This window comes from Carettochelys insculpta, chromosome 30 (genome assembly GCF_033958435.1).
Source record: "Carettochelys insculpta isolate YL-2023 chromosome 30, ASM3395843v1, whole genome shotgun sequence".
NCBI classification, from domain to species: domain Eukaryota; kingdom Metazoa; phylum Chordata; order Testudines; family Carettochelyidae; genus Carettochelys; species Carettochelys insculpta.
Window position 1 is genome coordinate 3,493,457 of NC_134166.1, and position 25,790 is coordinate 3,519,246.

At 49.7% G+C, this 25,790-nt stretch overlaps 1 protein-coding gene across 2 annotated transcripts in view; it reads left to right on the top strand.

Moving 5' to 3' along the window:
* The first annotated feature begins 4,249 nt into the window (after nt 1-4,249).
* The window catches only part of ARHGEF11 (Rho guanine nucleotide exchange factor 11), an 81,794-nt gene continuing 60,253 nt past the window's right edge, over nt 4,250-25,790 (top strand). For both annotated transcript variants that reach the window (XM_074980548.1, XM_074980549.1), the window contains exon 1: nt 4,250-5,389. In XM_074980548.1, the coding sequence (XP_074836649.1) occupies nt 5,355-5,389 (35 nt within the window). In that variant the 5' untranslated portion in view covers nt 4,250-5,354. The remainder of the gene's footprint in view (nt 5,390-25,790) is intronic.

Consider the following 25,790-nt stretch of genomic DNA (forward strand, 5'->3'; position numbering starts at 1 on the left):
CACCCAAGCGCCCAGCTTACAGGGAATGCTGCCTTTGATCAATGTTTGCACAGTGCCCAGCACCACAGGGCCCTGATGCAGGACTGGGACACTCCTGGGGCTAACCACAATGCATGTAATAACATTCACAGAGTTGTAGATGTCAAGACCGGAAGGGAGTGTTCTGCTCAGCTATCTGACCTTCTGCAGAGCAACGTTCCCTCTAATTTTTTCCATTTGTGTGTGGAATAATTTTATGTGCACTGAGGCATGTGTGGATGTGCACCACTCATAGCAACACAAAACTTAGCTGTGGGCACTCTGCTAATCAGGGGTGGCAGATTTATCCCTCCTGAGCAGCCACCCAAGCACTCAGCTTACGGGGTTCGCTGCCACAAGGTACAGGGTGGGAGGGTCTCACTGGGTGATCCCTGCATCCCATCTGAAAGACAGCATGTTCCAACAGCAAAGGCTGCAGTGGATGCACAAGTCTGACTAAATCAAACTGCACCTGTTCCCATGGCAGAAGAACCCTCTGATCGGACCCGGGTTGATCTAGTCCTGTCTCCAGCAGAAGGTGAAAAGACGCTGTAGCAAACAGCCATGGTGTGACTTGACCAGAGGACTTTGTGGTTCATTTGCCCGGCTGTGGTGCCTTCTAACCTTAGAGGCGGAGTTCTTGGCTGCTGCTGGGCATGCTGTCCCTTTAAGAGGAAGGTGGGCACCGCTTCACCTGTTCCCCACTAGGGCTGGTGGTTGCGTCAGGCAACCAGGCACCACGGTGCTTCCGATAAGAGACAGCCTGTGTGGTCAGCTGGAGGAGCCGAGAGCTGCGGCAGGGAAGGTAGACGACCAGGGGACAGGTGCTCCTTGCTAGCCCAAGGGAAGGGTCTGGCTGGAGAGATGTGCTGTGAGGGGTGGCAGGAAATTCCCCACCCAGAGGTGCTGTGGGAGAGTATTTCTAGGGGGACACAAGGAACTGATGCTGGCCCCTACTCAAGAAGCTCAGCTGGGCCTCCCAGGGAGGGCAGGAGGAGGTGCCTTGTCCCCAGTTTCTTTTGCCCTGTGGCCAGAAGGTCAACAGGTTGCTGAAGAGGTAGAGGGAGAGGAGCTGAGGGGTAGTGCATAGGACACCTCTCCAGGGGCACCCTTGATTAAGATGTCCTCCATGATCGCTGACTCCAGGAGTTGGGGGTTTAAGAAAAGCAGCATAAGGTTGAGAGTCCTGCAAAGCTCCATAAATCTCTGGCTGAGGCTTGCAGACAAAGCATGGCTGTGTGCACAAGGCCCTGGCCTGCCGACGAGGCGCTTTCTGCTGGATTCCTGTCTCCCCAGGCCCTCCTCTGATCCAGCCTTCTTTTGTTCATCCCTGAGTTGCCACCTCTTGGAGGCAGGGATTGTCTTGTCCTGGGAGAATACAGCCCTGAGCACAAAGGAGCTTTAGGTGTTCCAATGAGGTGGCTGGTACTGATCTAACCCTGGGGCTTTGGCTGTGCCCATTGCTACTGAGTGGAAATGGCATGATGGTTTAAATCTTACAGTCCTTGCTTGCTCCATCTTAGCTTGTATCTGGGCAAGAAAATAGGGGCAGGGGGTGACTGCAGAGAACTCATGGAGGAAGGATTTCTGGCTTCCCAACCACTGCTGGCCTGTGCCATGCCTTAAGCAGACTCACCCATGCTTGGGAGGCTGACCCTACTGGCTGGCTGGGGTGTACATTAGCCATAACTCTGTTGGAGGGTGGTTGAGACTATGCACACCTAGAGTGAGAGAAGAACTGAGCTGCTCAGATCCTCAAGACCTCCCTTGTGTCCTCCAGCGATCCCTCCCCGATCACTTCCAGCAGAATTGCTCAGAAAACAGGTTTTCCAGGGGGTGAAATTTTATTTTAAATCTGTTTCTATCCCAAAGTGAGACTAAAAACCCAAGTTCTGACATTTTGCACAAAATAAAATTCCTTCCTCCTCTTCTCTCCCCCAATCCCCCGCAAAAAGAAAAATGTTTGAATCAGGGAGAATTTTTCTCAATTATATTTGAAACATTTCCTTCAGATTTTGACATTATTTGGTTTGCTTTTTCTATGTTAAGTCTTTCTTTTAAATAAAGTGGTTCTGAAACAAAGGAAATCAATGGTTTTTGTTTTAGTACTTTTTTAACTGTTTTTAAATACTCCCTTTTTTTAAACAGCTTGATCTGAGTTGGGCAACTTTTTGGCTGTATTGACATGACATTTGTTGAGAGAGAAGTGTAGATATTTTTCCAACTGGCCCTAAACTCTAGCATTTTGTTTTGGGATCATTCTGGGTAAACGTTGTCCCCAGGAGGGTGGGGGTGTAGAAGGGGTGGCAAGGAAGGAGGTGTGGGGGGGGGGGAACATCCCCCAGGTGTAATTTAACCCCTTGCATCTTCCAGATGAGCATCAACGATTAAAGAGAATTGAACAAGAAATGGAGCCTCTTAGTGGCCTAGCTAAGACATGCAGGGAGCTAGGAAGCTGCTGCTGACCCAGGCCTGGGAGAAATGGGGGGAGCTAGGATTAAGGTTACAAAGGCTGGTGAATAGCATCCTTTCTGCTGGATGAGTGGGGAAACTGAGGCACAAGTCATGTAAGGCTGACATTTTTGGAAGCAACCAATGGTTTTGGCTGTCCCAAGTTTTTGGGAGCTCAGCTGGGGACTTGGCTCTCCTCTGCCCCATGACTCATGGGGTGCACTTACAGCTGTGTAAATGGGGGTGAAAAAATGCTGCCTCACATGTGCTTCACAGTTACTCTGCATGGCGGTGCAAGATATGGGGCAATGAAGAGCCAGCAATGCTCAGTACCTCTCAGAGGGCAAGAGCAGCTGGGACTGCTGCTGAGCCCCACAAGGGTGAAAAGCAGGCTAATGTCTAGGGTGCTGTGGGCTGCCAGGTCCCCCACATGTGACATGTCTACAGTGACGTGTCTACACGAGGGGTGTGCAATGCCAGTGCTATAAGTACCCTGGGACAAGGTGCCTGGGACTAGACAAGCCCGGAAAAAGACCAGATGTGAAGTAAACAGTTGAAACTCCCTGTCTGGCCAAGTGGGGTGACACCCCAAGACTAGTGGGGGGAAGGGAGCTGGGGAGGGGAGAATTGTCCAGCTCTCACTTTCATTTTCCCTCTCTTCTTCCCTCTTTCCCCAGTACCTTCTCCCTGCAGTAACCCACACCCCACTGTACCCCAGCAAGGCTGGTTCCTGCTTTCCTCCTCGGAGGCCTCCTGAGCAGCTGCCCTGGGCTGTGGGCTGTGTCACAGTGAGTGTGAATGCAAGCCCCTTTGTGATAGCCCCGGGGCAAAGGGATGGGGTCCCTCAGAAAAAGTGGGGGAAGCCCTCTCTAGCACCCCAGGAGTAGGGAAAACCATATGGGAAGTGGGGAGGGCTGTGAGGGTGGGGGGGGGGGGAACCACCCTGCAACAACCCCAAGGTAGGTGACCCCCAAGAGAAGTTGGGGAGGTCTTGAGGATGAGGGACCTCCTCTGGCACCCTGGGCCAGGAGTAGGAAGGAAGCCTGGGGAAGTGGGTCTGTGAGGGTGAAAGACCCCCAGGAACAGGATGGGAGGGGAGCTGTGAGGGCAGGGGACTCCCACAATATAGGAAGGGCGCTGTGAGTGTGGGGGACCCTCAGGAACAGGAAGGGGGCTGAGAAGGTGGAGGACAAAGGGGCTGTGAGAGTGGGGGACCCCCAGGAACAGAAGGGGCATGGGCTCTGAGGGTGGGGAGTGCCCAGGTACAGGAGTGGAGGGGGAGATGTGAGGACAGGGGCCCCCAGGAACAGAAGGGGGGCTGTGGAGGTGGGGACCCTCTCAGTACAGGAGGAGCTTTAAGGATGGGGGACCCTCGGAATGGGGGGGCTGCGGGCACCCCTAGTTACAGGAGGGGGCGGGAGCTGTGTGGGGGCGGGGGTCCCAGGAACGGGGGGACTGTGAGGGGGAGTCCCTAGTTACAGGAGGGGGTGGGGGGACTGTGTGGGGGCGGGAGCCCCAGGAACGGGGGGGCTGTGGGGGCGGGGTCCCTAGTGAGAGGAGGGGGCGGGGGGGCTGTGGGGGGGGCGGGGGTCCCGGAACGGTGGGGCTGTGGGGGCGGGGTCCCTAGTGAGAGGAGGGGGCGGGGGAGCTGTGGGGGGGTCCCTAGTGAGAGGAGGGGGCGGGGGTCCCGGAACGGGGGGTGGGGCTGTGGGGGCGGGGGCTGTGCCTGCCCAGCCGCAGGAGGGATTAGCGGGAGGGGTGGGGGAAGGGCAGGGCCCAGGCCCCCCCCGTTGCCTGCGGCCGGGCTGGGAGAGGCCGGGGCTGGAGCGCTGCAGCTAGGCCGCTGCCCCCGGCAGGCGCGCGGGCGGGCGGGGACCCCCGGGCGGCAGGGGGAGCCCCCCGCCATTGCCAGGGGCTGGCCGGGCCCCGCCCCCGCAGCGGGCGCTGCCCAGGGCCCGACCCAGCGGACCCGCCAGCCGCGCCGGGAGCCGGAGCCGGAGCAGGAGCCGGAGCCGGGGCCGGGCCCCTCCCAGCTGCTGCCCGCGGGAGGCCGGGCCGGGGCGGGCGCTGCAGCAGCCGAGCCCAGCGCCCCCAGGCCGGGAGCGGGGACCCGGCGGCTGTTTCCCCTCGGCGGCCTCGGGCCGGGCGGGGCGGGGGGCGCTTGGGACCGTAAAGCGCCCCCCGCTTGTGTCCCGCCGCGGGAGGACGGAGGTGCCGCGCGGGTCCCGGCGCCGTGAGCTGGGCTCGGGCAGGGCACGTCCGACCCCTGCCCCTTCCCCTGGGCCCGGCAGGGCCGAGCGCTTCCCGCCGCCCGGGGAGGACCGGGGGCTGCTGGGGTCCCCCCGCGGCGGGGTTGTTTTCATTCCCCCCCCTTCTCCTCCTGCGCTCCGGCCTGCAGACGGGGAACAGCTGGGAGCCCGGGACTGCGGGCGGGGGGGGGTTGAGCTCGCTGCCGCCGCAGCTCAGACTTCAGTGCTTTTGAAGACGAACCGCTTTGTTCCCCGTGGGTTTATTTTCTTCTCCCCCCGACAGCCCCTGGAACCTGCAGCGGCCTGTCCGGGGCGCCCTCCAAAGGCCGGGGGGGCTTGTTTGTTTTGTTGGCAGAAGAAAACAGGAGGGGGAAACGTTGAAAAAGAGGAAGGGGAAAAGGGGAGAGAGGGAGAGAGACCGGGGCTATGTTCAGACTCAAACTCAAGATGGACCTGCAGCCTCCAGGATCTTGATCTGTTTTCCTCCTTTGGAAGAACAAACAAACAAACAAACAAACAAACAAAACCCACCCGCCCAAAACGACGCCCCCTTCTCCTTTCGGGAGGGCACAATTCTGAAATTGTGAAAGCAGAGGGACGCTGGATTTTGGGGGCGGCGGAGGAGAGGTGGAAATCATGAGCGTGAGGCCGCCGCAGAGTGCGCTAGACAGGTATGTATGTGCTGGGTTATCCCCCCCGTGCTGTTTGTGACTGAATGTAAAATGCGGTAATACCGCTCTGAGATTTTGGTGCGTTTGATCTGGGCAGGGCTTGGGGGGTTTTTTTGGTTTTGAATTGAGGAAACTGGCTGGTTTTGCTGATGGGAGTGTGATGCAGATGGGGGCTAATAAAGGTGCACACAAATTGTGTGTGTGTGTGAGAGAGAGAGAGAGAGCTGGTTCTGTGGGGTTGTGAGGATTTGCAGCCTGGGGAAATACCATGTGATTGTTTGGTTGTGTCCACACTGAGAACTGTGTGTGTGGGTTTTCTGTATAAAAATGCTTCTAAATAATTGTACTCTCAGTGTGCAAGTTGCTCCCTGTGTGGCTCTTTCCCCCTCGCTCGTCCAGTCCTCCAGCTTCCTCTGTTTCCATCTCCTAGCCTGACTGCAGTGGGCTGTGGCTGGGCCTACTTTAGGATGGGCATTATTCCATGTCTGGTACCCAGCTTCCTCTGCAGACCAGGCCACTTGGTAAATTACCTCAATAAACTCCCCTGAAAGAGGAAGTGCCCTCCCTCTCTCCTGCACCATGCGAGTACCTGATTCTGCAGTCCTAGTTCAGGCCCCACTGGATGTGAGGAGGAGACTGTGACCCCTTTAGCATCACTTCTGGTGCCTGGGGTCTCAGTGGGCACTTTAGACTCTGTGGTAGGGTGGTTATAATCTTCCCAGTGATTTTGGGAGTGGGGATAACTGGGGAGGGGGAGTAGATGGGGGGCAGGCTGTGAGGTCAGCTGCCACAGTGGGGCGGTGTGAATGGAATGGATTGGGACTGCCATTCTGGCCAGGGAAGAGAGAACTGCCTGGCGAGTTACTCCCCCACCTCTTCCCAAAACAAAAGTCCCTGCAGAAAACACTGCACTTATTCTTTCCTGGAATGCAGTACTCTCCTTTCACTGCTGTCATTTGTTTAATATCCTCCAGTGTGGAAAGACATGAGATAAAGCAGGTATTTTAGTGCATTCTGTGTGGTTGGGTTCTATTTTTTTCTTGGCCCTGTCCCTTTCTGTGCTGCTCAGCTCTGCTCAGAGGATTTTTTTATCAACACTTGTTCACATTGGTAAAGCCAACCCAAAGCAGGGGCTGGTTGGTGCAGTTTAGTCTCATGTGTTTCTTAAAAGTTAACAGTCATAAGGTGCATTTTTAAAAATCAGTTTTCGTTCTTGGAGGTGCCCCACTGTGCTTGAGATGTTACACCTTCCTAGCAGGTGTAGTATTTATTACTTTCAGGAGCCAGCACTGCTCCAGCTTCTTAAGGACACGTCTACACTACAGGTGCTCCAGATAAACTGCAGTGTAGAGGCTTCCTACAAGGCAAGAAGGGGTTTTCAGTGCATGTAACAAATCTACCCCCCTGTAAGAGGAGCACTTGGGTGGCCACCCAGGAGAGTCAGGTGCTGCCCAGCTGCTTAGCAGAGCAGCTGCTGTGGGCAGCATGTGTGTCTATGGGTGGTGCGCATCCACCCATGCTTTGGTGCACATAACAATTTATTCTGCTCATGGATGGAAAAAATCAGAGCGAGCACTGATCCCTGGTGGCGGGGGGAGAGTAGCTACAGCCACAGAATTTTTTGTCAACAGAACCACATCAACCCTGGGGGAGTTAGGCTGGCTTAAATGCCATAGTCAGGAATGTGAACTTTTCGAATCTGTGATGGCCCTAGCTAGGTAAACCTAATTTCTAAGCGTAGACAAGATTCCTGGGGTTGGAGTGCTGGGAGATGGGGCTAAACTGAAGTGCATCCTCCTCTAGGGTGGAGGCTGTCAACAGCTAGAGGTGAGGAGCAAAACCCCCTTATTATGAAAGGTGCCATGGGATCTCTGCTGTACCTGCAAAGCTGATGGAGGCTTTGTCTCTCCCTGCTAGAATTGGAAGGGGTTTGTGTTAAGTTCACTGTCACACTGGTGTGTCTGAAGATTGCCTCTGGGGTGGTGGCTTCAGGTTTCCCTGTGGAGTATTGGCTACAGAAATAGCTATGGCCTTTCTCCATCCATTCAAATTGAGCCACTCTTGGATTAGAACAAACAGAATTTGATTAGGTAGGTATTAAACCCTGATAAGTTAGGGACTGGTGATTCATTTGCCCAGCTAATATCTCTTTGGCTTTCATTGCCATAGTACTCAAGTTCCTGCAGGCAATGAAATCCCTGCCAGAGGTGGAGCCCAACCTCAGGGCCGGTAACAGTGGGCAAACCAGAGGGGCTGCTCAGCTGGAGGTTTGAAGCCTCTAATCCATCTGGAGGTGGAAGTCTTTCTTGGTCATGGTAGGTGCTAAGCACTCAGTTCTGCAGCAGTCCTTGAAGCTTCTAGCCCTCCCAGTTATGACCATAGTCTTGCAGCTGCAACCTGAGATAGAACTGTCTTAAGTCTGCAAGGAGGCCACCCCTGCGACTCTGCCGATGCCCCTAAGAATGGACCTTTGGTCTGACCTAGTATGGCCTTCTAACCCAGGACCCTGTCTTCCAACGGTGACCAATGCCAGCTGCCCCAAAGGGAATGAACAGAATGGTAATCAGCAAGTGATTCATTCTCCGTTGCCCATTCCCAGCATCTGGCTCTGGAGGAGCTGGGTGATTGACCAGACAATGGTAGGGATGCACAGCTGGGATTGGGACCCTGTGGGCCGTGGCCACATCCCCCGTACAGCCTTTGTGCTGCTGCAGAGGGTTGTGTTGGGAGGCTGTGGGCTGCAGGAAAAGGCCCAGCAGGTGTTTTACAGGGGAGCGAAGAGAGGACCCCAAAATGGATTAGAGTAGCAGGAACTTTCCTCTCCCTCAATCCCTACCACAGCCAAGAGCTGGGAGAATTGGGGTGACAGGACAGGATAGTAGATACTGAGCAGACACCATTCCAATTCTTTTTGCTTGTCCCTGGTGGCTTCTGCAGAATGGCCGGTAGTGCAACAGGAGAGTTTCCAGATTCAGCTCCCCAAGCACTAGGGCATGGGCCAGGGGTCTCTTTTTTTCCTAACAGCAGACGATGGACTGGCCAGAGGCAGCTGAGGCCAGGCCTACACAACAGGGAAAAAACAATGTAAGATACGCAGCTCCAGCTCCATGTATTGCGTAGCTGGACCGGATGTACCTTAAAGCGATTTTTTTTTTCCTGCTATCCCCACTGCAGGAGGTAGACCAGAGAAACTCTCCCATTGACTTCTCTTACTCCTCGTGGCTGTGAGGAGTACAAGAGTCAACAGTGGAGCCCTGATGGTTCTGCTGAGCACAGCCCCACTAAATCAGACCCCAGAAGACTGACCCCCTGCGTCGATCTTCTGGCAAGTGTAGGGCGAAGAGTCCCTGAAGAGGCTGCGTCTGCAGCACCCCGGTGGGAATCCCAGTAGCTCGGGCTCTGTGAGGTTTTCACTCCAGGTCACGGGAAGCTATCGGAGATTCCGAGCATTCGTATCCGCCCTGAGGAAGGCTGGCTTGTTGATTTGGCCCTGCTGATGTAATACGTGCTGGGCTGCCGGTGACGTTCTTCCCTCATCAAAAGAAGCTCATCCCAAGCCTGTGAGGCCAGCGGCAGTTTGAATCCTGCAAGAGACCCACTTAGGTGATGGCCAATCCAGCCGGGGCTGAACTGGTGACTCCCAAAGCTAAGAACATGGGCTACGGCAGCTTGAGTCAAAGCCTGAAGGTGCTCTTGGAGGGGCTGTGACCGACTCCTGTCCCCTGCAGATCAGGCCCCGGGTTGGGGTGTGGGGACCACTTGTTGAGCTCCTTGGGGATCATAGACCACTGGAGGACTTTCCATTCCAGACCATAAAAACTCCTGTGCTCTCTACTTTGTAGGGCTGTTGCGGACCTTGCTCGTGTCTCTTCTTACAATTGTTTGGCTGCCGGTCGCCGCTGGGCTTCCGCCCTTCAACCTGCAAGTGCTTCTGGTTCCAGTAGTGCTGGGAGTGTTTAGCTGGCCTGAAAATATCAGTGTAAGGTGCAAGGGCAGTGCTCCTACTGAAGCAACCTAGCGGAGGTGCCAAGCTAGATAGCCACGTGCCTGGGAAGCTAGTCCTCAGGCATCTCCTGTCTGTGCGGGGGTAGCAAGCACCTTGCTACTTATAGTTTGTAGTGCTCCAGTGCTTGGGAGCCCTTGACACAGGTGGGGAGACAGGTGCATGTTCCGCCTTGCGAGGGAGCACAGGTGCACAGCGTGCCTAGAGTGGTCACTGAGCATCCAGCTACACTGGGTCAAACCAAAGGTCCATCTACCCCAGGTTTCTGTCTGCCAACAGCAGCCAATGCCAGGTGCTTCAGAGGGAACAAGCAAAACAGGGAATCATCAATGGATTCTCCCCTGTCCTCCATGCCCAACAAACAGAGGCTGGGGACCCTGAGAGCATGGTGTGGCATCCCGGCCCATTTTGGCTAATACTTCCATTGGAGAGGTCCTGCTGCAGCACAGACAAGAGGCGGAGAAGGAGAAAAGAGCGGCAAAACCTGCCTCGCACTGTTCCACCAGCTACCAGCATCTCCGCCTCTGCAATAAGACCTTTGGCTCCAGACTGGGGTTGGTCAGCCATCAACAGACTCACAGCCAGGAGGGTGACAGGAAGATGTTCTGCTCATTATTGAGTGACCCCTGAGAGATGGGTGTGTCTTCTGTGCCCAGCTGGGGTAAACTGGTGCAGGTGGAAAGGGCTGCATTGATAACCCAGGTGTCCTTCTCTCTCAGAACTAGGGCAGAGCCAGGAGTGTCCATGTTGCGTGATATTCTGAGCCCCGTCAAGGTGTTCTCATCCAGGTATCTCACAGGACTTTTCGAACTTGGGTTACTGCTCCTTGGGTATTGGTGAGCGAATAGGGAAACCTTTTTACCCCAAGCCATATAGTGAGGGCCACAGAGTATGTCTTCACACCAAAGTTTTTCTGAAATAGCTTTGCTAGTGTCTATGCAACGCAGCCACTATTTCAAAATAGCAGTTGGCTTTTTTCTAAGTAGGTCAACCTCATGCCATGAGGAATAGCACCTCCTTCGAAGTAGGGGCTGTGTAGACATGGAATAGAGCCTATTTCGAAACCAACCCCAGTGCATCCACTGGCTGTATTTCAAAATAGGCTCTGTTGTGTGCAGACGCTTTACTTTGAACTAGCTGAGGGCTCTTTCATATTGCATTTTGTGTGTTGTAGTGTTATTTCAAAATAGTGCTGCTGTGTAGACACACCCAAACAGAACCCGGCTAGAAGCAGAAACCTTGGCTTAGACGTGCAGTTGTGTCCTCTCCCTTGGAACTGGGAATAGAAGCCAGGAGTCCTGACTCCCGACCCCCTGCTCAGCCACCCAATGCTGCCTTGAGACTAGGGTTTGTGTTTAGAGCCAAAGTATATACTACCCTAAATTATAGTGGCTTCTTCATTACAGGGAAGGGAAAGTGGCTAGAAAGAGCAAAAGAACAAGCCTTGTTGTGTCTCCTTTTATTCAAATATCTTTTGCTTGTCCTGTCACTGGCACCTGTCAGAAACCTTTTTGCCCCAATGCATTTGCAGTTTCTCTGCCTCTCAGCTGGGGCGGGATAGGGTTGAAAGAGGCTCTACATCCTGGCATTGGTGATGGGCTGTCAGTGGGCGGATGAGGAGGAGGAAGGGATTTCTGCCCTTTTATCCTCTGCAGGTTTCAGTTCCTCGCAGGCTAATGAAAGCAAAATAATCGGCTGTGATGTCCGCAAAGCACTCTGCAATTTTGCTAGTTAAATCTCCCCAGGAAGCAGCCCACTTCTGCTCCAGCGCAGCAAATCAGATTAACTGTCTGTACTAGACAAGTGTTAGAGGGGATGGCTCTGCAAGCTTCTCATCAGCCTCCACAGAATCACGGGTTCAAATCCGCAGCTGGTCCTCTCACCTCCTCATCCTTAGGAGGTCAAGGAATTCAGCTCCCTGCTGGTTACAGTGTAGGAGATGTTAATAAAACAAGATTTGGGCTCTTTTTAATCCACCTCCCCACACTCAAGTGTTAAGAGATTATGGCAGAGGGCTGCAAAAGTGATTCTTTTGTAAGAGAAGGGGATTGGTTCAAAAAACTACTCCTCCCTGCCCTCTCTTGCTGCTGTGCTTCGTGCCAGCGAACTGCTGCCCTCCATTCCAGAGGTGGCTGCATTTTGGTGGTGGATTGTGGTACATACAGGCATTGGCACTGTGCTGAGCCGGCCAAGGCCTACGTGGAGTCTCATGCGAGACTGCGAAAGAAGAATTACGCTGTGGAATCCCAGCAGAAGGGCTCTTGGAGGAGGTTGGTAATTCAGTGGGGCTTTGTCAGGGCCCGAGAGGGAAGTGGAAGACCCAGGCCATACTGTGGGCTATTCTTTCTCCTGGTCCGTGTTTCCTTTGGTTGGCCTGTGATTTGGGCCCTTGATTTTTGAATGCTCTGAAGAGCCTCTTACCTTTTAAATATGCGTAAGTTTCTTTTCCTTTTCCAGACCACAGTACTGGGAGGGTGATAATGCCCTAGGTCTTGTGTAGTACAGTTCAGGAGATCTCAAAATGCTTGGTACAAAGGTCAGCATCATCATCCTCATTTAGCAGCTGGGGAAACTGATCCACAGAGGAGGGCTGTGACTTGCCCAAGGCACCCAGCAGGCCACAGACAGAGGAAGCAACAGAGCCCAGAATTCCGACATCCCAGGCTGGTGCTCCGTCTCCATGGCCGCTCTGCCTCTCCATCAACAAAGCTGTGTTTCTTCCCTACGTGTCATCTTATTTCTCTCTCCAGGTAGGGTTAGTGAGCTGAGCACTGCTGTGATCAAATCTGCTCTCTCAAGCAGTGGTCTGGGGTATGTGTGCCTCGGTTTTGGGGCAGCCCTGGCCTCGTAGCAGGGTCATGAGGACTAGTCCATAAAGATCCTCGGATGGAACGAGGCTGAGTTTGATGCCCTGATTCCGAGAATTTCTTTCCCTCTCATGGCTTCAGTGTGAGCTTCCTACAATAGGCATGAGACTTCAGCTGGCTTACTAAATAAATCCGGCTCTGCGGCCATATTTAGAGCCTCTGAGGTTGGAGCTATGCATGACATGGTTATTCTAGTCCTTTGGGTCTAATGGCAGAGACATGGGCCCTAAGGCTTGGAGTTGTCTCTTTTATTTTACCCCTGTCGGCTTCCATGCATTGGGACAGAATAGATCAGAGTCTGTTCCTGCTGCAGCTGATCGGCATGCCAGCTCCATACCCTGGCATGCATGGCAGGGAGGACCCCATGTTGGCAAGCCCATTAGAATGAGCCTTCTGTCTCTGCACATTGTGCCCAAAAAATGAAATAACTTTTGAGAGTAATTGAGGGACAGAGGCAGATTGTTCCCCTGCATGGTAGGGAGAGACGCTTGCGATATCAGATTGCAGTGAGTCGCTGCCCTGTTCTGCTGGCTCTGGCCTCGCGTCACCCGCTGGAATCCCTAGTTAGCTGTCTCTGTGTCATCTGTGTTGCAGTGCTGCTTCCCACTTCTGGGCGACGGCCACATGGATGTGACATTGGCACAGCATTGTCTCATAAGAATGAGGCTGCTTCATTCATACCAGCAAGCTCTGGGTGTGGACGCTTCCCCTTCTGGGATGGCTTCTGCAGAGAACAAGGTTTCCTTTTTCCCCCCTGCAGAAAAGCTGGGACCAGGCCTTGTAAATATAGCCTTAGAAGACTTGACACGCACTGGAGTAGCGCCTCAGCACTGTTTGTTGAAGCGGGTGGATTCTGTGGTCTTGAGCCCCCGGGGAACATCTCTTGCAGGCCTGAGCTTCCATCACAGCCTGCCTGAGGACCTGATCTGGACACTTCTGGTGTGCCCATCACCCTGGCATCTAGGCATCATCAGCTTTGACTGTGTCGGTACATGCCACTGCACTGACACTTGGTGCTGGTTGGAAAGCCTTGCCTTCCGAGCCCAGAAGATGCAAGCAGAAATATACCAGCAGGGCAGTTGTTGATTGTGCATCTCTTTGAATGTGGCATCTTCACAGCAGATGTACAGTTCATACTGGGGAGCGCACCTCCCAGTGACCCCAATCCAGCAGAGATCTCCTGTAAGGAGCATGCATGATTTTAACCCCTAAGACTGTGCGCTCTGTCAGAGGTGGGACTAGAACCCAGAAGTCCTGAGTCATGTCCAGGTTTGCTGTTGGTGGTTACTGGGCTAAGGGAATTTTAACCTCTGTGCTGCTACTTGGACTGTAGGCCAACTCACCATTGAACAAAAGCTGTGGTGATCTGGTGGCTGGTGAGCAGAATGTTTGGTGTGTCTCTGGCTTCTTCCCAGTAGCTACCTAAGCCCATCACTGTGCAGGCATAACTAAAAACCTCAACAAATATCGAGTGAACTATAGAGACAGAGCTTCCTCCTGCATGGAGTCTGTCTGGGCTGGCGTTGAGGCTCACATCGAGGGAGAAGAGGGCTGGTTTGCAATAAATCAATGGCGTTTCTTTCTCCGGAGCTGTGGTTCTGGCCACTTTCATCAGCCCTAAATTCTCACTCTTCAAAATAAATGAACCAGACTGAGGCCAGTTGATTTTCCTGTTGCAAGATTCCCATTTCCCTGCTAAGCCTATGTGAAAGAGTGAAAACAGAGCGCAGGTATTTGCTTGCAAAACCACTTTCTGTGTGTAAATGTCGAATGAAGAGAAAAGAACATCCTGAATGTGAAGTATAAATAGAGTATGTCTGTGCAGTGGAGACGCACTATGGTGACAAAAGGTGATTTTTCTGGTGGCATCGGCACATCCCTACCTTCAGTGTTGTTAGCTACACCTTGACAAATGTTCTCTCCCTTCCACTTAGCTGTGACTGCTCTGGGAATTTGATCAATCTGGCTGCACTGGTTGGGGTGCGTTTTCCCACCCTTGACTGATTGTAGCTGTGCTTGTGTAAACTTCAAGTGTAGACCAAGATAGACCAAGCTGTAGCTAGCAACTCTAGGATTTGCTCGGTCTGATTAACCCCTTGGTTCCTGCAGTCTCTGTCAGTAGCCAGTATATGATGCTTAGGAATGTGAGTCCGTGCATTAAGGCACCTGACCAAGAGTTACTTCATGGTCTTTCCCTCGACTGCAGTCCACCCCATGCCCTGAAGCACGAGACTGGGTTACGTTTCACTTCTGCTGCATACGTATAAATACTGGGTTTAACATTTTCCAGCCCTTTTTGCTTTTAATAGCCTGGTTCTCCTCTGCTGCTTTTATCTAAGCCCTGGCCTACTCGGCGGAAACTGACTGGACCTCGTTATTCCTGATCATCTCCGTGTATGGACACACTGTTCCTGAGTGAAAGTGTGTCTGCGCAGGGCGCTGTTCCTGAAGAGCCAAGTTATACTGGAATAGTTCTCCCCCCGTTGCTGTGCTAGTTTATTTCCCCAAGTAGACGAGACCGAAGGCCACAGTAGCTGTGTCAAAGAACAAACAAAGACATTTCAAAAATCAAATGGAGAGCGAAATCTCTGAGCTGCAATTTATTTGCAAATTTGACTCCATCAACCAAGGATTAAACAGAGACTGGGAGTGGCTGGCCCCTTACAAAAGCAGCTTCTCTGCCCTGGGCGCTAACATCTCCACGTTAGACTCTGACAATGGGCCACATCCCCCATGTCTGATCTGACTTGTTTTTTCCTCTTTTGATACATGCTACTGATAATGGTCCGTTTCCACCTTGACTGAATAGACCTCGTCAGCTCTGGCCCTCCCTTTTACTGGGACCCCGCTCTTTAAATACCCCTCTGAAACCACCCCCCCACTCACGCATGTGATGAAGCGGGTCTTTGCCCATGAAAACTTATGCTCCAAAATATCTGTTAGTCTATAAGGTGCCACAGGACTTCTTGTTGTTCTCAAAGATACAGACTAACACGGCTCCTCTCTGACAATAGCTGTGTTGGTGCATCTGGAATTCCGTCTCCGCTGGTCTCTCTGAACACAGGCATTGTAGCAGCGTGGTGTGAACCTGCTCCCATTACCACACTGTCCTGTGGAAACTGATACCCAACTGCGTCTTTGTAGAGCAGGGGACACAGCAAATAATGCAGCAGCATCTTCGAGGTGGAGGGTGAATGGGATGGGGGTTGATGCTCTTTTGTGTTGTTTCCAGAAGACAGTGGGATCTTTCGTATCCTTTGGGGCTTGATCCTGAGATGGGATTTTCCTCTAAATGGAGTTATTGCCTTAGAGAGTTAATATTCCCAGGCCGTGGAGTATAATAAGTGATCGTGCTTGTGATAAAATGGGGAGGGGCATTTGTTTGGGATTAGAACATAAGAACATAAGAATGGTCATACTGGGTCAGACCAAAGGTCCATCCAGCCCGGTAGCCTGTCTGCCGACAGTGGCCAGTGCCAGGTGCCCCAGAGGGGTTGGACTGAAGACAATGATCAAGTGATTTGTCGCCTGCCATCTGTCTTCAGCCTATGACAGTCAGAGGCCAGGGACACCATTCCTACCCTTGGCTAATAGCCTTTTATGGACCTAACCTCCATGAATTTATCTAGCTCTTTCTTAAGTTCTGTTACAGTCCTAGCCTTCATAGTCTCCTCTGGTAAGGAGTTCCACAGGTTAACTGTACGCTGAGTGAAGAAGAACTTTCTTTTATTAGTTTTAAACCTGCTCCCCGTTAATTTCATTTGGTGTCCTCTGGCTCTTGTATTATGGGCACATGTAAATAACTTCTCCTTATTCACCCTCTCCACACCTGTCATATACCTCTACCATGTCCCCCCCTCAGCCTCCTCTTTTCTAAACCGAAAAGTCCCAATCTTTTTAGCCTCTCCTCATACGGGACCTGTTCCAAGCCCTTCATCATTCTAGTTGCCCTTTTCTGAACCTTTTCCAGTGCCAGGATATCTTCTTTTAGGTGAGGAGACCACATCTGCACACAGTATTCAAGATGTGCGCGTACCATAGATTTATATAGGGGCAGTAAGATACTCCTTGTCTTATTTTCTGTCCCTTTTTTAATAATACCTAACATCCTGTTTGCCTTTTTGACTGCCTCTGCATACTGCGTGGATGTTTTCAAGGAACTATCCACGATAACTCCAAGATCTCTTTCCTGATTAGTTATAGCTAAATTAGTCCCCATCATATTGTAAGTATAGCTGGGGTTATTTTTTCCAATGTGCATTACCTTACACTTATCCACATTAAATCTCATTTGCCATTTTGTTGCCCAATCACTCAGTTTGATGAGATCTTTTTGATTGTGGCATCTTATTTTAAATGCAGAGCATATCGGTAACTAGGGATGTTAAAATGGCTGACTAGTTAAATGAGAGCGCTTCACCAGTTAACATTTTGTCTCAACTGCTGCTGCCTGGTCTTGCCACAGCTGTAAGGCCTCACTGCCCAAACCCTCGACCCCTCTGTAGCTGGGACTGTGTAGGCTGCTCCGGTGTGGCTGGCCACTGGTGACATTTGCTGCCGAGAGTTGTTTAACTGATAAACCTCATGATGGTTCACATCCCTATTGGTAGCCAGAGAAGGAGGCTGGCTGACCTGAATCAACGCAGCCTTTTAATAGCAGTGATTTGTCTCCGCTGAGGGAAATGTAGAAATGTTGGGCTGGGGGGGATCTCAAGATGGCATTAGTCCTGCCCCCTGCTCCGAGAAAGGACTGAGTAAGCCTAGCCCATCCCTAAAACAGGGTTGTGTATCTTGCTCTAAAAACCTCCAGTGATGGAGTGTCCACAGCCTCCTTTGTAAGTCTGGCTTAACCCCCCTTAAAGCTAGCAAAATATTCCTAATATCTAACCCAAATCTCCCTTCCTGCAGATTAAGCTTCATGTCCTATCGCCGATGGCTATAGAGAGAAATTGGTCACTGCCCTCTCTAGGGCAACACTTAACATATTTTAAGACTATCTCATCCCTCTTCAGTCTTATTTTTTCAAGGCTGAACATGCCTGGGTTTGTTTGTTTTTTAACCTTTCTGTATAAAAGGTTCACAAAACTTGACCTGTCCTTATAGTTTGTCCTCCTCTTTCCTGGAGCGTTGGACTGGGAACAGGACACAATATTCCAAAAAAGATCTCCTCAGCATCTGGACAATATTGACCGCCTGCGGTCTGGCAAATACTCTTGTCCAGCACTGGTCAGGTCCTGCAGGTGCCAAAATAGACAAGTTCAACCTGTACTGTAGTCTGGCCCAGTAACTCCCTCTTTTGTAGTTGTGCATTTGATTTTTTTTCCTTCCTCAGTGTAATACTTTCTTGAATTTCACGCATGTGGGACATGGATTAGTGCACAGACACAATCTCCTAAAGCTTGATTTGCCACGTCCCTGTATCAGGTGCAGTCATTTCCACCCAGAGCAAAGAGTGAAATGCTACAACTCTGTGATTAACCCTACACAATGGAGAGGAGGACCCTAGCAGTAGAGGAGGTGAGATAGAATTGTAGTGATTAATTTATTGGTGCGATAAACCTTGGACTTACTATTGCCCCATCACCTACAGAAGCTGGGCTGAAACTATGTAATTTTTCCACTCAGTATTTTTTTTTTTTGGTCAAAGAGCTTATGCTTCCCATTTCAGGGTAGAACAGAGAGCTGGGAGCCAGGAGGACAATACAGAGTTTTTAAAGAAGATTAAGAACAAAAGAAGTCCTAGCAATAGCATAGGTATGTTACCCAGTGGTGGTGATAAAATTGTTAATGATGAAGCAGCGAAGGCAGAAGTGTTCAATAACTATTTCTGTTTCATAACTGGAAAGGTGTGGGGTGATGAACTTCTATCTCAGAAGGGACGAATAAGCTCTTTCCAACTCCACATTAACCAAGGAGGACGTTGAACAACAGCTACTGGAGATAAACACACTCAAATCAACACCCACGAGTCTTTAAAGAGCTGGTTGAGGAGATCTCTGCAGGCTGGTGTTAATGCTTAAATCATGGAATCACAAGCCATTCCAGAAGACTGGAACGTGCTCATGTTATGCCAACATGTAAAAAGGGCCACTCGGTTAACTGTAGGCTTATTCACATCAATTCCAGGCAATATTATGGAAAAGATGACATGGGATAATTATCACAGTTAAAGGATAGGAGCATAGTCAATGCCACTTAACATGGCTTTGTGGAAGACAGGTCTTACATATTGTGATTTTGTTCTTTGAGGAGATTGCAAGTTGGTAAAAGTAACTGCACAGAGATCACGTGCTTTGATTTAGCATTCTGATTGAATTGGCATTATACAGTGTCAATGCAATGCAAGTTAGAAGGATTACAAACAGGCTAACTGAAGGGTGTCAAAGTTAAACGTTGCTAGGAATGCACCCTCGCTTTTTATCATTGTCACAATGATCTGGAAGAAAGCAGAGAGTCACTGCTGCTAAAATTTGTGGATGACAACGGCTGGTAGAGTGGTGAACAGTCATGAAGACCAGGCAGTCGTGCAGCTTGACTTGGAGCGCTTGGTAAGCTGGGCTGCAGCAGTGTTCTCTGTAAGCTGTGTGCTTGGGCGGCTGCTTAGAAGAAAGTCAAATGCCGCCCATTTGATTAGCACAGCACCCACAGCCAGGGTTTTTGTTTCTGTTGGTGGTGCACATCCCTGCATGCCTCAGTGCCGGTCGCAATTTATCCTGCACATGAAAGGAAAAAATCCACCCATGGATGGAAAAGATTGGAGGGACCATTACTAGTGAGTGGGCCACGTGTGTGGTCTTCCATCTCAGTGGTCCGCAAAACTGTCATAATCAAGGTGGTTTCCCAGGATAGAGAGACTTTTGTTAACGTCACTGGCGTGCCTAGGACTTGCGGAGTATGCCACTTGGACAGCAGCGCCCTTTGGAGGCAGAGGGCTCACCTGGGTCTCCCAGTGCGTGCAGTCACACACGCGCACTTCATGGGCTCTTGCTGTATGTGCAGGTCACTTTTGTAATACCAATAGGAACCCCCCCCCCCAGCAAAGTCTGCAGAAAGCCTTGTGGAATACGCATAGAACCCCAGTGGGCCGCAGGTTGCCCACCCCCTCTCTAGGAACAAGGATTGCAGACCAGCCCTACAGAATGAGAGCCCGAGTCCTGGGAAGCAGGGACTTAGAAGAAGATTTTAAGGCTCATAGGGAAGAAGCAGCTCAACATGAACTCTCCTGGTTGGCCACAGGGTCGCTCGGCTAATGCCATCCTTGGACATGTAGATGGGAGCGAGAGCAGGTGGTTATCTTTACCTCTGTGCATAGCATCAGTGACACTAGTTCTGGAATACTGCATCCAGTGCTGATGGGCGCTTTTTAAAAAGGATATTGAGAACTTGTAGGGGATACAGAGAAGAGCCTCTCTCAAAAGTGTGCACCGCGCGTGCACGCACACACACACACACACACACACAGAGGGATTGGCGGGCTGGAGAAAAGACCGTGCAGTGGGAGACGTAAAGAGCTCCATTTGTGTAGCAAGAGGTGACTTGATGAGGGTATGCACATATCTTTATAGAGAGAAAGTCCTGGGCAATAAAGAGCTTTTTAGCTCAGGAGAGAGAAGCTGAAGAAGAACCAATGGCTGGAAGTTCAAACCAGCCAAATTCCAGTTGGAAATAAGGCACAAATTTTGAACAGGGAGGGTGAGTGAGCGTTGGAAAAACTGTTAATGGAGTGGATGGATTCTTGGTGTCCTGGCATCTTTCCATCCAGACTGGACACCTTCTGGAAGAGACACATTAGCCAAACACAGCTGTTGGGCTGAAGACATGGGTAAATGGGTAGAGTTTAAGGGTCTGTAATATATGTCAGCCTGGAAGGATATGATTTTTATCAGTAAATGTTGATTTCACCCCTCACACAAACTTGATGAATAGTTATTTCGATCTGTAACTGAAACACAGTTAGGCAAAGCAAGAAAAATGCTGCTTGAGAAGTGATTAGAGTTTGGTTTAAGGATATTTGCTTTGTATATTTTGACACGATGATCACAGTTTGTTTTAACAGTTATGAAGCTTTGATTGTTTGAATCTCAGCATATATTGTCATCAGTTGTCTGACCCCTCTGCTACAATTTCTTGCCCCTGTAAACATTTACAAGTGGTAAGAAAAAAAAAGCTTAAAAATAATCATTATTCATTGAAATACACTGTCTCTCTCAAAAAACTGAATTCTTCCAAGCCTGGTATGTGGGAGGTCAGGGTAGATCTAATAGGCCAGAGAGTACCCTGAATATGAAACTGCTCCCGTCTCTGCCACTGCTTCACTGTGTGACTTGAGACAAGTCATGTCAAAGCTCTGTGCCTCAGTTTCCCCCATCTAGAGATCAAAAATTCCTTAGTACAAACAAGGAAATGTATAAAACATGCTGTTCTGTGTGGAATAGCAACGTCCCCTTAGAGTGACAGTGTTGCCTTCTTGCATAAGTGCTGGAAGCAGTGGTGTATCCCCTGGCTTAATGTGGTTTCCATCTTATACAGAGTTTACAGTTGGCTTCAGTGGCTGTCAGCCTGTCCTTATACAAATTGTCCCAGCACCTCTGCCTCTGTGCTGTGGTCTGTGTCAGTGCAGTTTGGGTTGTGAATTCCTTTGAGGTAGAAGCATTATGGTTCTGATTGCCCTGTAAAAGCCTCATGCCTGCTTATTGCACCATAGAGGTCCAAATCCTTCATTTGCTTTTTGTAAAATGCTCTTACATTTTGATGAAAGGCGTTAGTTAACAGGGCAGGAATAGATATTGCGGTAAGTTTGTTGGTCTCTTTCCCATGCTTTGACATGGTCTCTTTTAAAAATAAATAAATCAGTGCAGCTCAGTCTCTTTACAGTTCTGTTTTTTAGTTTTCAGATAGTGGAATATCAGCAGTTGGGTTGGAGGGTTTTGATTTTTTTCAGACTTTCTAGTATGGTTGTCTTGTACTGATGCACGACGCTGAAATACAGCACTGCGCAAGTAACTTAACAGAATGCACAGCTGGTGCGAGCCCCCTCTGCCCACCCAGAACACCCTGGACTTTAGTTCTACCCTCATGGATCAAGTGCTCAGACCAGGAGGGTCCAGGTGTAACTCTTAATTGCTGTTACTCAATCTTAATTGTGTCTGCTTGTGCATGCCCATTGGCAAACTGTAACGCTTCTTGAATCATGCAGGTTGAAATGTGTGTTGTGTGGCTGCAGTGATGGAGAAGGTGTTAGGGCAGTATCTGTGGAGGCTAAAATCCGTGTTTTGTCCCAAGGACAGATGCTGGCAGGGTAAATATGTTGTTAGTGGCTATGAAAGGAGGTAGGGCGTAAATGATGCTCATTTTTATATGCCTATTGTAGGGACTGCCTTATGTTGGACCTGCACTGAAAAGTTAGGCTGAAATAGCCGTGTTTCTCAGGTGTATGTAAAAACCCTTCACTTCCAACTTCTGCAACATCTGAGGCAGAGGTCCGACAGGCAGCAGCCTCCTTCACTGTCCAAACCTGACTGACCCCCCCAGAGCTGGGCCACCCTGTGTTGTGAATGTATCTGATGCTGTAATTAAAGATGTCCAGTCATGTGGGAGAGGCGATTGGGTAGTGCATGCTTGGTAAGATGGAATAGTCAGACACTTTGACTGATAAAATCTCCAAAGTTCTACTGAGCATGTGAGAATTGCACAATTGCAGCCATTTATAACTTGGCCAAATTTGGGAGGATTTTCAAGGATATTGAAAAGACACATCCCTGACACAAAGAACAAACTGCTGCCAGATTTCAAGCACCTGCTTCGAAACAATGGGATGCTAGACCCATTCAAGGAAAAATTGGTCAGAATTTTTAGCACTGGTGAAAGAAGGGTATTTTTCTCTAGTTTTATTCTTGGAAATGGCTGAAGCGTTGCTTGAAATCCACCCCACCTCCCCCCCCAAAAAAATCAGCCTAGGGCAGACACGCTGTGTGTAACTTCAACCTGCTTGGTTCATGTTGGACAAAATTATAAGCAACTGAAAATGGGGTCTGATCATGGGAAGTGCCTAGCTTATCAGTAGGTGTGGTTGGTGCTACCACCTGTAGAATTCTACTCCAGTTCTTGATCTAATTTGGGACAATATATGATGGAAGCAAACGTTCAGCTGTAAGGAGGGAATCCTAAAATTAAAGCTGTTTCTTCTTAAACTGTCCATTTCTTTTTTCTTCCTGTGACCAGTCTTGATCAACTTTCCTATAACTTACAAATGAGAACATTTTACAGGCTAATTTGGTTTCTGTGTCCATGTCAGGCATTCTCCTGTGGACTGCGTTGGTTTAAAAAAATTGTAGCCTAGCAGAAATAGTTATCCTGCCATAAAATTCCTGTGTGGACTAGGGCTTAATCAAAGGTTTGCAAAAGGGCGTGTGGACGCTCGGTTTGGTTTAAAACAGACAGGTCGTGGCCAGTTTGTAAAATGATTTCTCTTGCTAGGAGGTGGTTCTGGGGCTAGGGACCATTTGGAGACTTAAAAAATCCCAGTGTCTCAAACGGCATGTTTGCCAAGCCCCGGCTGGAGACTGACCCACTTCGAGGATTTGATCCTGTTTCTCTCTTAATCTTTTAATTGCAGCATTTGTTCCGCTCTGCCTCCTGAGACAGCCACGTTTTGTTTGCTCTAGGTGGTTTTCCCCCCTCTCGTTTTTTTAACATCTGCTGTAACACAAGGTTCTGGGCTGTTCTGCCCTTGCAGCTGGCTGTGATCAGAAGACGCTGTTGCTCTCTAAAGAGGAGAGCTAAGAAGCTGTTCTGAGTACGCGTGTTCCACCCATGACCTGAATAGGCCAAAGGTGACACAAGGAAAGGGATGGGGTTTTGGATTTATGGTACCGATTATGTGAAATCTGTCTCTGGTCTTGCTTTGGCCAATACCCTTCAAGGTGCTGCAGACTGTCCTTTCCTCCTGTCGTCAAATCCTGCTGACTTCTGCACCTTGCAGGATCCGGCCCTGTTATGAGCAACACGGTGGTTTGGTAGAAATTCAAGGGACTGTTTCTAGTACGTGAGGCCTGGAGGGGTCTAGCAACTAGCTGTATGAAGGCTCACCTCGTCACCTGTGCCCCGTGGATCAGTGCTGAGGTGCCGGGTTCAAGCCAAGATTTACTTTCATAACTGGTGCAGTAAGTCCAGAGGGGCCAGGACTATGACTTGCCAAGCCCAGTGGGACCAGGGTTAGGAATGGCCAAGCCAAGCTGAGCACTGCCATGAATGCTAGAACACTGAGGCTGATTCTGCACGCTGTCACCCTTGGGCAATCCACTGACATTCATGGATGGACACACCCTTGCACACCCACAGATATCTTTGCTTCCTTCCAAGAGGGAAGCTCGTGGGCACCATAGGCAGAGCTCTCTCAGTAGCCTGTCTGGGCACTTCTTGGGAGATGCCATAGATATTTCTTTGAGAGGCCTTTCCCAGCTAATTAAATTTTGGGGGTTTTTTCGGCTACGTAGTAAATCTGAAGACCCATATCATTTGTCCGTTCCTAAGGGGCTCTTGACTGCCATTCCCTAAAGTCTTGTAATACACCCAGAGATCATGGTGAGGGGAGAATCAGTTAAACAAAGTGTAATTTATAATCTGGGTGGCTATTTGTGAAGGAAGTTAGAAACTGGTAGGTCCATCTTACTCTATGGGCAACTAGACCATTGTTTCTCAGCCTTTTTTTTTTTTTTTAATAAAGTACACCTGTTTAAAAAAAAAAAAACTGTCAGATTTCTCCTGCATGCCCTTCAGGGTACATGTACCACTGGTTGAAAAACATGGTCCTAAGGTAAGCTGAGGTCTTGAAACAAGTGCCATTCAACCTTTCCAGATTATTGTTCCCTTTTGATTTGCATACCAAGTTACACCTCATTTAAAAATACGTACAAAAATGTGTAAAAATATCACAGGTGATGACTACTGAACATTTGCTGACTTTCTACCATCTTATTATCCAATAAATGAATTGGAATTGAACTAATGTACTTATGTTGTAGTGTAAGGCATATGAAGCAGTACAATCAAGTCATTGTCTGAATCAACTTTTAAATTGTACTGACTTTACTAGTGTTTTTTATGTAGCCTGTTGTAAAACTAGGCTGGTATCTAGATGTGTTGATGTATCCCCTGGAAGACCTCAGTATACCCCCAAGGGCGCACACACCTCTGGTTGGACACCGGACTAGACAATATATTGCATTTATAATTCTGAACCTTTATAACTTGTTTCAGTTAATTATCCCTGTTTCACAGATATGGAAACTGAGGTTCAGAGAGAAAACATGACTAGCTCAAAGTCACAGTGTGAGTCAGTAGCAGAGCCAGAAATGGAACCCAGGAGTCCTGGCACTTTGTTCCATATGCTAGCAGCAGATTCCTTGGAGGACAGAACCTTAGAGGTCCCTCCACAGTATTCCTGTCATCCAAGGCAAATCATTTTCTTCATTAAGAACCATTGATGAAAAACATCTTTATTTCTGAAAAACCAAAATATAATTTGCCTAAAAATAACCCTCTTAAACCAGGAAAAATAAAAAACCTCAAGCCAGAAGCCTTAATTCTGTAACTAATAAGAGATGATCTTATGATGCCCAGATGCAAGTATAACACAGAGAGGGCTTGGGCGTGTCCATAAGTGACTTCAGAGGCTGCCAGTTTGGGTTAGGTAGTTAAGTTTCCCTCTGGAAACTACGGCTTCACACATGCATGTTCCAGTCGATTATGAAGGCCCCTTAGTCCCTGTTGTGCGCCAGACTTTCATTTTTGTCCCCTGCCTGCACTGGCAAAGTTGCCGTGGCATAAGAATGCTTCACTTTCATAGTTGCCCCCTGCCCCAAAAGACACAAGCTGTAGTGGGGATAGCAGTTCTATGTTGGTATAAGTGTGCCTGTGCAAGGTCTTGTATCAGCATAGCCATGGGCATTAGGTGTGTAATTTTTTTTACACTGATGAAGCTATGCCAGCATAAGCCCTGAAGCAGACACATTGATCCCAGCATGAAAAGTCTCTTCCTGTTACAGCTAATGTCTACCACGGAAATGGTGTAAGCAGTTTCATGTTGGGAATGTGGTTGCTGGAGCCCTGTTTGCCAGAGATTTCAGCTGTGAACACACCAGTACTTCACTGATATGGGGCTGGTCTTTCCGGGTTTAGCAATGCAGTTTATAAGATGGACCAGCGAGCAAGGCTATCCTTGGACTTTTCAGTCTGTTCCATTCTACGCTGGTGTGTACGGGGGTGCGTTAGCTGAAAAGTTGGAAGGTCAGAAACAGAAGAAAGAGTGACAACAGTTGAGGATGCTCTGGCCATCAAGGAGTATGTTAACGGAAATAAATGATTGAAGGAGAAGAGATCCTCTGATCAATATCAAAGCATCCATTATCCATGAGATGGGGGACAGGGCACACTGCGGGAATGAAAAGCAAAGCTGATGGGACCAAGATATATTGGTGCTGTAAGTTGAGTCAGGGCATACATAACATCCACCCAGTCTTTTAAATGTAAT